Genomic DNA, 12,879 nt, shown 5'->3' with positions numbered 1-12,879 from the left:
GTAAAAAGTGGTGGCCATTATTGTATCTTAGAACCTAGTCATAATACACAAATGTAAGAAACTGGTAATGAGTAAACTGGATAATGGAAGTAAAGACTTCTTGAGGACACCTCAAAAATACTGATTTCATTTCAACACAAAAATATTTCCAGTTATGTTTGAAAGTCAATATCAAAACTAATTGTCTACTTAATTACCCACTTACACCACAAAGTAAATAAAATATTCATAGATTTCAGATGATGGAAATAGCCAAGGAATAATAAATCCAATATTTATGTGCATCATTTCTTTATTTAATTTCCATTGCCCTTACATAGTTGATTTTCATTAATAGTTCTTGTAACAAAATGTTGAACAGATATAAATAACTTCCATGCTTTACTGTGCCTAATCTATGGCATAACACTGTGCCAGAAATCCATGCGATCCTTGTTAGGTGCTGTACCAGGTTGAATTGTGCAGCCAACTTCTAGATAATTAGGGTTGTCTGGCTTATATGCATTCCAGTCTACAGTAACTTTTCCACCAGTGTAGGGAGAAGGATCACTGAAAGGAGATAATTCAGAATTATAGACACTCTACAAAATCTGATGGCTTCTTAATATATTAATGCAGAATGCCTAAAACAAAATGAAAAGTATGTAGAAGGTTAAATATTGTAACACTGACGTGGAACTTTTTAGAAATCCTGTATCCCCTTAAAAAAGTGTACATTGGACTGAGACGATGGGACACCCACTTCACTTATTTTATTCAATCTCATCTTAGAGAAAATTCATAGGAGATTTATTAAAACTAATAAACAAGGGATTGAGCTGCAAGGGTCATTACTGGACTTGGCTATGCAGATGTTGTTGCATTAATGAGTATTTCCAAAACAGAAGTAATCAAAATTATTCAAAACTATTACAAAATTGCTGAGAAAACAGGGCTATTTGTTACCAGAAAAAAAGACAGAATATATAGTTATAAGTAAGAAAATCTGAAGTGATGCACGGTTCGTTGTAGATGAATTCATTTTCGAAACAGTAGAGTGCCTCAATTACTTAGAATGTCTTATAAGTAACAATAATATCACAGATTCTCATCAAACAATGCGCATAAAAACACTTAAATTTTATCAATATCTTAAAGAGAAACACACTTAGTACTAACTTAAATATTCACCTACATTAATTGTATGTTATAGCAGTATTGTGCTACTGATGAGAAATGTTAATATTTGGAAATAAAGATGAAGAGGAACTGTTAATATTTGAAGGAAAAATGCTAAGTATAAGTTTTGGACATCTATGTGATGAAAGTAACACAGAATGGAGGATAACAGAAAACGAATTATAAGACCTGTACAAACACTATAACATCATAATAATGCTAAAGAAGAGAAGCCTGAACCAGCCTGGCAATGTAGCAAGAATGATGGGGAACAGATTTCCTGGAATAGCCTTCAGCAGGGCAATAGACAGAATGAAAGGAAGAGGAAGATTCATAATTACATAATGAAAGAATATGTGGGAGAATATGGCTATGATGAATATCAACATTAAATGACAAACATTGCACTCAACAGATACAAATGGAAGAGACTTGTAGGGCAAGTATCTTCACAATAAGGATATTGCTACTGACTGATGGTGACAATGGTGATCCCTCTGAAAAAAGTTACCTAATTAATAATAACTAGTAGGCCCCTAACAATTCTTTGCAGCTGATGCTAATCTGTTAGACACCTATACGACAAAAATGAAGGTTATCAATCAAATTGGATCTTCAGAACATGTGAAGGAATTGATGGAATATAATGAATTTCTTTACCTGTATTTGATAAAATTTGTCCACATCTGTAGCAGCTGCACTGCAGTTAGATAGCCCGGTGAACATGTTTCAAGAGATTCATAATACCACATGTATCTCCTGTCATCTCCATGGCTAGCTCCTGTGAAAGTTAGATGACATAATTAGTGTATGTTTTATGGAAGTGGAGATACAGATAATTTACTACTACTAAATGACTTTTATCAAGCTTTGAAAATTGAAAAAGAATGAATTGATAGTTGCTCAGTATTTATATGAATGTAAAACAATTACCTGGGAAATCAGGGAATGTATTGAGTGGTCCATTGAATGAAAACTGATAATAGTAAACAGGTTCTGAAGAATCCCTACTCATGTTCCGTACAGTGGTGTCTATTCCTTCCACAATAAGGAGATCTGATATCATCTGTAAAAAATTTAAACATTATGTACCATTATGTGTAGAAGAGAACATGAACTGCATAATAATGAGTCAATAATTGTAGTCACCAAGACAGTGTCATTTTAGAAGTTACAATATGCATTGATATAATTTGTTGTAAGCTACTATTAGAGATTAACCTAATAGGCCAACATTGTGACTGTAGGAAGAAATACACTTAATAAAAGTTCATCCTGAAAACATGTTCTTTTCTGTAATTCACTGATAAACTTTCAAATGTTTTTTATGGATGTGTTATGTATTAGTTCACTCATGGATATTGTGGTCTGTAATGGATTTTGACAGAATAAATTTGATTTGATGTCTCGTATATATGATCTCAGAAATATAACAGACATATTCTGGTATTAAAAATAAGGTATTAACTATTCATTTGTCTTCTTGACTGTTCATAGTATTGTGTTTAATTGTATACAAAACAAGAACTCTCAAAATAATATATATACAAGAACACAAAGTAAGACAAAGCTTTGGTTACACTACTGTTTTGTTAGAATATGATTACACTCAGAATGGATATTATCATGTAGGATATGTCTACAAACAGTTGTCTTGTTCCAGACCTTTTTTATACAGGTTAGCCACTCTAATAATCAATCAGAAAAAAAACATCCCTCTCATTACCCAACTATATGACAGACTGAAAAAAATATCTGATATCTTTGCCAGAAATCAAAATCATTGCCACCCTGCACTCAAAATCATTGCCATCCATTCCTAAGTGATACTTTGAATCTCATCAAATGATGAAGTAGCCTAGTTCTACAGATGCTTCCAAAACTTTCCTTCCTGTCCTTGTCAATGCACCCTCCCACCACATACTATTCCACTAATGCCATGGTATATTTCATCAGAGGAAGATTCATCTGTGAAATGATCTACTTTTCTCTCACACCCAACTGCAGCTTCAGTTATACTCTAGCCAACAGTGAAAACATAACTGTGATGAAATAAATGTTTGTTATCTATATTGACTACATGATGATAACAATAGTGAAAAACATGAATTAGCTCTGATTTTCAACTTAAATGGGGTGCATTTAATTATATGTTGTTATCATTTGTTGTCAATCCTTCCCAAATGATCTTCAAATCCACTAATGGTAGATATGAAGTTCAGGAAACAATAGCTGTGTGTGTTTTGTCACCATTTTCAGCCCAGTCTAGTAGCAACAAGGGGCAGGGGAGAGGGAGGAGTGGAGCATGTTTCATTTGAGCATAGTTTCAGTCTGTTACAAGCTGTGTTCTGTTTCTGTGCTGGGAGAACATGTTGCTAAAGTGTAATTAGTGTGAGTGCTCATTGTAATTATTGTGACTCAGTATGCCTCACAAATGCATAAACAATGCTGACAATTTTTGCTACATTTGCAGACAGGCTACATTGAATGCCGATAATGCCATGGATTAGGAAGGCATTTCGACTGTGCTTTGGCTGTGAAAACAGGATCCAGGACAAGCCCTAGGCTCCTAATGTATTTTGCATATCTTCAGTCTCAAGTTTTCATTAATGGCTGAATCATAAAATATGTGCCATGGGCTTTGCTGTACGCATGATCTGTGAGGACCATCAAAACATGTGAATAATTCTTACTTTTGTATTACAACTCCATTAACACATGGTATTTCCAAGCAGAAAGTCTTCCTTGACATATCCTAAAATACCATGAGCCAAGTGATCAGTGCCTCACACAGAGGGACTCACTGTTCCTGTCCCATGTGATTAAGATAGTGACAAGGGCAGTAGTGAAACTAGTGCTGCACCATCACCTTCAAAACCCTGTTCTTCAAAAGATCCTGATTTCGTGTGTAACAGTGAGTGAACAGAGATTAAGAAAATACCACTGTATGAATATGATGGTCCGGTGAGGGACCTAGATTGCCGAAAGGTAAAGCTTAACTATTGGTCTCAAGAACTTCAACAGCGGACTTATCTTGATAAGATAGTAAATGAGACTTTGTTATGTAACTGACATATGCCATTCCCTCGATTTTCAAAATTGAAAAGAACTTGGTATTTTGTACTGATGTACAGGGACTAATGGCAGCTATGAGCATTGACTATAAAAGTGATCAGTGGGGGTTTTTCATTGACTCCTCCAAAGTAACTCTCAAGTGTGTGCTACAGCATAATGACAACATATTATCATCAATTCTGATTGGATATGCACCATACATGAAAGAAATATAATAACATGAAACAACTGTTTTTGTGAATGAACTATAACAAGTTTAAATGGCAGATTTCTAGGGATCTGAAAGTCACAGGCATATATTACTTAGGCTACAACCAGGCTACACCATATTCTATTGCTTCCTGTGCCTCTGGGACAGCTGCACAAAAGCACTTCATTATAAAAAGAAAGACTGATGTCAGTCACTTGAACCTAAATCTCATAATGTTATGCACAAAGTGCTTGTTGTATCCAAGGACAAATTTTTTTTCTGCTCTTCGTATAATAGTCAGCCTAATGAAAAACTTTATTAAGACAATGGTCAAAACTAGGTAAATATTTTTCTGTTTGCTTGAGAAATTTCCATGTCTTAGCAAGGCAAAATTAAAAGAGGGGACTCTTATAGGTTCTCAAATACACAAACTGTATGACAATGAGCATTTAAGCACCAACCTTACAGGTGATGAAAAGTTTGCTTGGGATGCCCTTGTTAAAGTGCAACAAACTTTCTAGGAAATAAGAGGGGAGAAAGCTGTAAGAATATTGTTGCAAATCTTCTGCATTATTGTAATAGATAGGGGTGCAACATGTTCTTAAAGTTAGATTTCCTAGATTATCACTGGGACTTCTTCCCTGACAGCTGTGGTACTGTAACCAATCAGCATTGAGAGTGCTTCTATCAGCAAATTTCAGACATGGAAATGAGATACCAGGGAAAGTGGAGTGAATCATTGCTAGCCAATTACTGGTGAACACTAATTATGAAATTACTAGCAGAAAACTCGAAACATCTTGCAAAGCAGTTGTGCATTCAGTGACCTTCCTTTGAGGAAGTTTATACAGGCTATATTGTAAAGGTATCGTAACTTCAAAATGAGAGTTGTCCGTTCATTTTAATTAACATTTTCACTATCAGATCATCCTAAAAATAAAGAATTACTGTTTTCATGACACTTGCAGAAAGAAGTACAATTCTGTTGGCTAGATTTGTCTGTACATACACACCATCCATAAATATGTGATAGGAGATAATACTTCAGTTAAAATATTAAATACTGAATTCAAAAACAAACAGTTGTACTAATATTTTTATTGAAAACAACCAATTTTGGTACAACATTAGACCATCTTTGAGTGTGGTGCAACAAAAGCAACCATGTGCAGGAGAAAACCAGAAACAAATGGTGCAGGAGATTTGAAGACGGTTTGATGTTGGACCAAAATCATTTGTCTTCAATAAAAATAGCAAAACAGCTGTGAATTGTACAATGCAATTCCTAATCTTCCTAGAACCTGTTCAGTACCTCCTTCTCAGAATAGTAATGAAAGGAAATTTTCATCTTCTTAAACCCAAATTTTAAAGATTGGCTCTTACAGTTGCAGTTGAGTCATTCATTGCTGGAGTGATCTCGTTGTCTCCATAGTAAAACTGCCGGACCTCTTCTGCTACTTTCAGCTGTTGTTCTTCACTTGAGAAGCGAAGTTCATCAGCAACATAGAGATCAAAGTTGTCATTCAAATTCTTTGCTCCTTCTTCAGTTGCAAACAGCCCATCAGCTGGAAGTAAAAATTTAGTTAGTTAGCAGATATCATTACTCTGAATATGACATTTTACATATAATATTTCATTTCCATACAAGACTTCAGTATAAAAAGAAAGTAACACTCCTCTCTTGTTTTGAAGATAATTTATTAGCTTTTTTAAGTGTGTTAGAATGTTCCTACTTGGAGCAGACAAAAGTATCAATGACAAGGGCAGGAGGCAGTGCTAAGATTATACAGAGAATGGTCTGAATGAAACAGTACTATTAGAAAAATAATTTTACTTGAGACAGGTTGTAACTGTTAGCTGCAGGCCATGTTCATTTTCGTGAGTATTTTTATAGAGAGGTGCATAGAAGTTTGCTGTCAGTGATACATTAAGTGGCACCACTGTCAAAAAAAAAAAAAAAAAAAGACACCTGTGATAAAACATTATACTATACTCAAATACTCAAATATTGACCAGTTGGGATTGAAAATATATTTTGGTCATTACAAAACTGCGAAAGTGTAGCCACTACACTACACAAAAAATTGTTTTGTCTGTTAATAATTTGCAAAATTTTGTTCTCTGTTGTTGGTCTACTAAATTGGACAGAAATTTATCTCTGAAATTTTTGTTTTACTCTTGTATGCGTCCTTCTAAAATTACTTATTACAGTCCTTTAAGAGTTAGAAGTTACTGCATCAAATAGATACACTGTTGGTGCAATAGCTCATTTGTTATGATAAAAAATTCTTGTATTTGCTCTCACATGTACTGTGTCTCTGATTTTCTCTGTCCACCTGCTCATTTGCTTTACGTGACAGTGAATATCTTCATCGTTTTTTATTGAAATTTTATTTTTTAGCACAATTCCTCTTATATTAACTATTATACTTACTGCTTTTAAGCATAGTGAATTAAAACACTAACAGATTCTCTTCTGTTATAAAAAGTTCATGCCAGTTACATTAACTGCTTTTATATCTAGATCTTCCTCCATAATTACATCCGTACTCTGCATAAGGCTGTCAAGATCATGGCAGCGAGTACCTTATAGCAATGGTAACACCTTGTGTACTTTGTGACAAATTATCCACAGTTGTTTTTAACACTTTGTTGTATTTTACCATTTACATTTCTTGTTATATTTTTTATTTAATTTTGTGAATGTATCCCGCTCCAAGTCTTCATCAGACATATAGATAATGTATTATTAGTTAATATTTTCATCACTTCTGAGGTCTCATTCATTCACAATAATATTGATATTATTGGGTGTTACCTACTCTCCATTTGTCCACTTTATGGACGGGGTGGACAAAAATAGAGAAATACCAAAAGTACAACACACTAACATGTGTAATACATTGTACGCAACTGTTGGCATTTAAAACAGCTTCCAGTCATCTCAGAATGGATAAATACTGGTCCCATATAGTTTTCAAGGGAATTGTGTGATCACACAACCTCCCCTCAAAAGCAGCTGCAAAAGGCTAAATAATACTGAGATCTGGTGACTGTGGTGGCTGGGGGAGACCTGAAGACACTTCATCCTTGTATCACAAAACTGGTCCTGGATGGTGCATGCTGTGTGAACAGGGGCTCTGCCACCTTGAAACCCAGCATCCCCATTGGGTAACAAGCACTGAACCACGAGATGGGTCTGTTCTGCAAAACTGCTGATGTAATCCGTGACAGTGTTGCAGAGTGACCACAGGGTACAAGCAATAGTACATTATGGCAGCCCAAATCACGATCACACTCTCACCTTGTTTCACTCTTGGGACATAAACATGGCCACAAGTTGAAAACAGTGTGAAAAAAGACACATCTGACCAAATGATATTCTTCCATTGCTCCATATTCCATTTTTTTATATCTTTGGCACCACATTTTTCTATGCTTGGACATTTTCATCAATGATGAGTGGTTTTCACATTAAACTTCACCCTCAAATTGCTGCTTTTGGAGGTCTCTTCATTTTGATTTAGTGCTGACAGTGTTTCCAAGTGCAACATTCAGTTCTGTTGTAGCTTTTAGAGCCCTTGACCTCTTATTTTTTCATCACAGTCCCGTTCAGTGACTTACTGTCACAGTCACTCAATACACACATTCATCCACATTGTGAATTAGCAGGAGAGGTTTTTCTGCTTTTCCTATGTGTGGTATAAACCTTCAAAATGGTGTCTCTTGTAACACCAAATGCTTCTGTTACCTTGCAGAACACTATTCTAATCATGAAAGATACTTGCAACATATCGAGGACACTGCACAGCTCACACCTGTGGTCAAATACAGCATCCAACCAGGGGGTTTGGCTAGCACCTTTATTTATGTTGAGGCATGCATTTCTCTTGGTGTTATCATATTTCTGTCCATCCCCTGTAATTGTAATCCCTGACATGATCACATGATAATGACTACTTCTGGACTGATCAAATATTTTTTTCAAATGTTGGAAAGTCCAGAATGGAAAAATATTGAGGCATATGACAATGTTCTCCTCTTTTACTACAAGACACATGTATGTTAACACAAGCGCATTACATAGAGAAATTGTCTCTGTCTCTTGGCACTTTTGTCTGGAGTCAGTGGCACTGGGGCCTAGAGACAATGGCAATATGTTTGTGAATTTTGCTTGTGTAAATACTCATATCTCAGTAATGGTCCAAATCTCTCAGCTCCTGCTCTATGTAACAACATTTATTCTTCCCAATCTATAATCCCTGTCACTGTGAAAGCTACCTATCAGAAGGCATAAGCCAGTATCATAATACTGAAAATAAGGTCATAATGATTATCTTTCTGTGAGATTATTTATCAGTCAGAGTGACAGATATAACTAGTCATAAAAGGAAGTTATATCCGCCAAATCTGGCTTATTCAAATGTAAGTACAAATGTGTCCCAGGAAGGATCAACCAATTCCTGTGGTAGATGCTACAAGGCAAACATTCAGCATCTTACTGTGGTTTACTGTTAAAGTTTCAAGAGCATACATTCCTATAAAAATTAACAAATACATTCCATCCCTTAATGTACATCTTGCGAAAAGACCACGAAGAAAAAATTAGAGAGATTTGAACCCACACAGATGCTTACTGGCAGTCATTTTTCCTGCAACCTACTCACAACTGGAACAGATAAGGGGGAAAGTGATGGTAGACACAAAGTACCCTGCATCACACACAGCAAATGGCATGCAGAGTGTAAATGTTAGATGTGTTTAATGTCAAATTAGAAATTATGCTTTATAGTTGAGAGTTTAAAAAGTACACCACTTGTGAAAAGCGTTTGACTGTCTCATCAACAAAAAGAATCATAACTTTTCCCTTCTCTGTGATAATGTTGAAAAATTTTGCTTTTTCCTTTGTAAACGCAAAATTAATTCTTATCCCATATGCTGATCACTGACTCAATCGAGTTCCAAGAAAATGTTCAAAATAATATGAAAGAAAAGTTTTGGATATTTGAAATGTGTACTATTTAGTCATAAACAGTCAAAGCTTAAGTAATTTAGTTCATTTTGTGTAACTTTGTGACTTTTTTGAGGTAAACTGTTTGTTGCATTCACAAATTGCCACTTTACTCTTGACAATCAACTACCTACTCTTAGTGTAAAACTACATGTATTGAGCAAGACAGTGAATAAAATCCCACTAGCAATAATGAATTGAGTTGTAACTGACAAATCACCATTGGAATTGAGGTAAGTAATTGTTATTTCATTATTATCACAAGTGATGAGGAAAGAAAGATTTTGGTAAACAGTTTATGTTGTGCTTTTCTGGAGTTAACTCATGTCTCAATTTAATCAAATATTCATTTTCTTGTAGCAAAAGTTATCAACAAGAATAAATCACCTTTTTATAAAGATTATATTTATTTCAATTATATATGAGCTACACAAAAATAAGATTTCAAGTTGATAAATTAGAAACAGTGTATTTGCGTTATTTTGAGAATTTGTAGATGGCCAATGCTTGAAAAGCTAAGACAGCAATGATTTTGCTTCATTACAGAATAAAATGAGATACTGGAATGTATCTATTTAGTGTTTCTTAAAGATAGAGTACGAAAAGTTTCATTTCATTGTATACAAATATAATACTATAAGCTAACAACTTTTATTGCATTCGTCACGGTTAAAAAATTTTACATAGTCATAACTGATCTGGTGATCATCATATTATCAAGTGAAACCTGCATCTGAGGCTGATGAAGTTATTTTTTTACAGTCCTCAGTATAAACTTAATATTTTGGTAGTGGTAGAACGGTGCACTTTTCACTCGAAACTACACTTAAAAAATATATTGCAAGTTCATTTGATCCATATCTTTGAAGCAGCTGTTATCTTGAGTGTTAAATCTGCTCAGTCTATGAATAAATATATGTATAATCTATAATCATACCTTGTGTCCTAACAAGCAGTTCATAGCTTGTTACACCTGTTAAGTATGGCACATGTGTATAGCGGTTTTCTGATATCAGTTTAGCTGGATGCTCAGTCAGGAATGCACCTTCATTTTCTGGTTCCACATGTGGAGCCCAAACACAGATAAGGGCATTTTTACGGTCCTGGAATGAAAGAAAATCTTAAATGTTTGTTTAAGTCAATCAATGGAAAATCCAGCATAGAATATTTGTTGTACCTATTTGTGACTCAACATCTCCATTGCTTATTTGTTTATTATCTGCTCCTGCACATTATGCTACAAGTATATTTGCTGAACTTAAATCTCTGTGGCCTTACTCATTCAAATCATCTGTACACAAATATTAATATCAACTTACATAAATTCATGTCTCTAAATGACTTTGTGCTCAAAGGGGATTTGTTAAACATTTTGTTGTGCATCTCATATAAATACCTGAGACAGCGGTTTGTCTAAATGGAAATAACATGAAGTCTTCTTTCCTTATACTATCATGTAACAATTGAGGGAAACATAATTCTTAGTGGCTTACTTTTTTTATCAGTGATATTTTGTTATATTAAAAGGCAAAATTTTATTAAGAAAAAAAATGTCATAGTGCATTGGTATGAAGGGATGGTATCTATAGCTGAGAGGTCATCAGCAGTGCAATGTTGATGAGCAGGCTTCAACACTCGTGGTCTGAGAGATTTTTCCGTTGGTGGCAGCACTAGAACAGTTCCATACAGTCTTATGAGACTCATGGAGGAGCTGCTTGGAAGGATAATACAGCCAACAGTATTTGCAACCCTGGCAGAAGCTGAGTGTTGCATGGTTCTATCCCTTTCCCTACTGCATCTAAATGGCACTATATTTCACAATGCTGAAATTGTGGACAGTCAACTCTGCACATTTCTCTGGGCCTGACAGCAGAATTTTTGAAATATATGTTAAGAACTAAGATATCAGTCCACATCTGCTCATTTTGATCTTTTAACAAACTTGTCAAAACTTTATAAAATATTCATTATTGGTGTATTTTTCATACACTATAAGTTCAATCCAGTTTATCTACTGCAATGAAATTTTTTTCAGTTCCATAAAAGAGCCTTGGGCATGTTCCTAGGAACAATTGCTTCTTTCATATTTCATTTCTTGGCATGCGATTTCTTCATCTACAAACAACCTCTTGTAGTACCGGCAGATAACTAATTTAAAAAAAAAAAAAAACTGAAACTACTTCTCTAATATACATTGTGATCTAGTTTTAGTCACATTCACAAAGAAAAGTTTGAGTATTCAAATTTGGAAGAAAAGTTGCGAATCTGGTCATGAAAACTGTAATGAACTTCACACCATTACAATTTGATTTGTAACTAATTTTTCTGCCCTTCATTCCAGGGCACTTCTCCATTTAAAACAATGCTTTATTAAGATGTAGCAACTAAACACAAAGATTCATAATCTATGTTTTCTTTTGTAACAGAACGTTTGCCGGGAATTCACAAAGTATATATGTTATACAGTATTCCCAATGATTACAAGACAGTGTGGAAAAGGTAAAGTGGAAGTACGGTATAAACCACTGTCAACATGTCAGAAGCTAGTCAGGGGATCCATCATAAATGAATTAACACATCGAGGGTGTGAGCAAATCATCTTGTGTAAAGTGAGTAGTAGTGACAGAATATGTTAGGAGAACTTCCAGTGACATTTCTAATGTCACTTTCAATTTTAAATATAAGGTAATGTGAATCATTAATTGAATCTCCTATTAAATAAGACAATATTCTTTAATAAAGTATCCTGTAATCATGTTGACTGAAGAGCTTTGAAAATTATTCTTTGTCATTTGATTCAGTATGTTTTGGACCATAATTTCTCACAAAATAGAGAATATAGCGAATCTCTCTCTCTCTCTCTCTGCCCATCTTTATAACAGTGTCTGGATGGACAAATACTTGGAAAATAAACACAGACTGTGCTAATTCAGACTACTCTTAAACAAGGTGTGTTTAAATCCTTTGACAGTTAAATACATTGTAGGTTGTTCAGATTAGTATCATAAATCTGTTAACTTCTGTAGATTAAATCTCTCAACACTTGACAAATCTGGAATCATTACCTTTGGATCCAGAGCTGGCCCCCTTGCTTTGACAAATTCCTTTGCATCAACAGTCATCAAAAACTCCATAAGTTCTGAAGTGGTCTCTCCAATAAATCCCAAATATGATGCATAACGGAATGTTCTGTCAGTAGCATTTGTAGTAAATGCCCAAGGACTAAGTGCAGATCCACTCTGTGCTATAGCTCGTTTGAAAAGACCTGTGACGACACAAAAATTGTTTATTCAATACAAAGAAAGGAGAAAATAAGTACATTATGTCAACTTAAGATCTTTGCTTGACATGAAATTATGTTTTTGGCTTTGTTAATTTCTGTCACAATGATTTGCTCCTGCAATGTTCAATATTTTTACTAATATGACACTGGTCATTTATGCAT

The 12,879-nt window shown here is 34.6% G+C and overlaps 1 protein-coding gene across 1 annotated transcript in view; it reads right to left on the bottom strand.

Moving 5' to 3' along the window:
- Window positions 1–266: 266 nt before the first annotated feature.
- The window catches only part of LOC126162008 (esterase FE4-like), a 34,690-nt gene continuing 22,077 nt past the window's right edge, over window positions 267–12,879 (bottom strand). The window contains exons 6-11 of the mRNA XM_049918230.1: window positions 12,500–12,699; window positions 10,372–10,537; window positions 5,807–5,988; window positions 2,092–2,224; window positions 1,819–1,939; window positions 267–549 (exon numbers count right to left, since the gene is read on the bottom strand). Of these exons, the coding sequence (XP_049774187.1) occupies window positions 396–549; window positions 1,819–1,939; window positions 2,092–2,224; window positions 5,807–5,988; window positions 10,372–10,537; window positions 12,500–12,699 (956 nt within the window). The 3' untranslated portion in view covers window positions 267–395. The remainder of the gene's footprint in view (window positions 550–1,818; window positions 1,940–2,091; window positions 2,225–5,806; window positions 5,989–10,371; window positions 10,538–12,499; window positions 12,700–12,879) is intronic.

The sequence above is a fragment of the Schistocerca cancellata genome, chromosome 2 (assembly GCF_023864275.1).
Source record: "Schistocerca cancellata isolate TAMUIC-IGC-003103 chromosome 2, iqSchCanc2.1, whole genome shotgun sequence".
NCBI lineage: Eukaryota > Metazoa > Arthropoda > Insecta > Orthoptera > Acrididae > Schistocerca > Schistocerca cancellata.
Note: the sequence above shows the minus strand (reverse complement) of the source record. Positions and strands in the feature narration are given on the sequence as shown.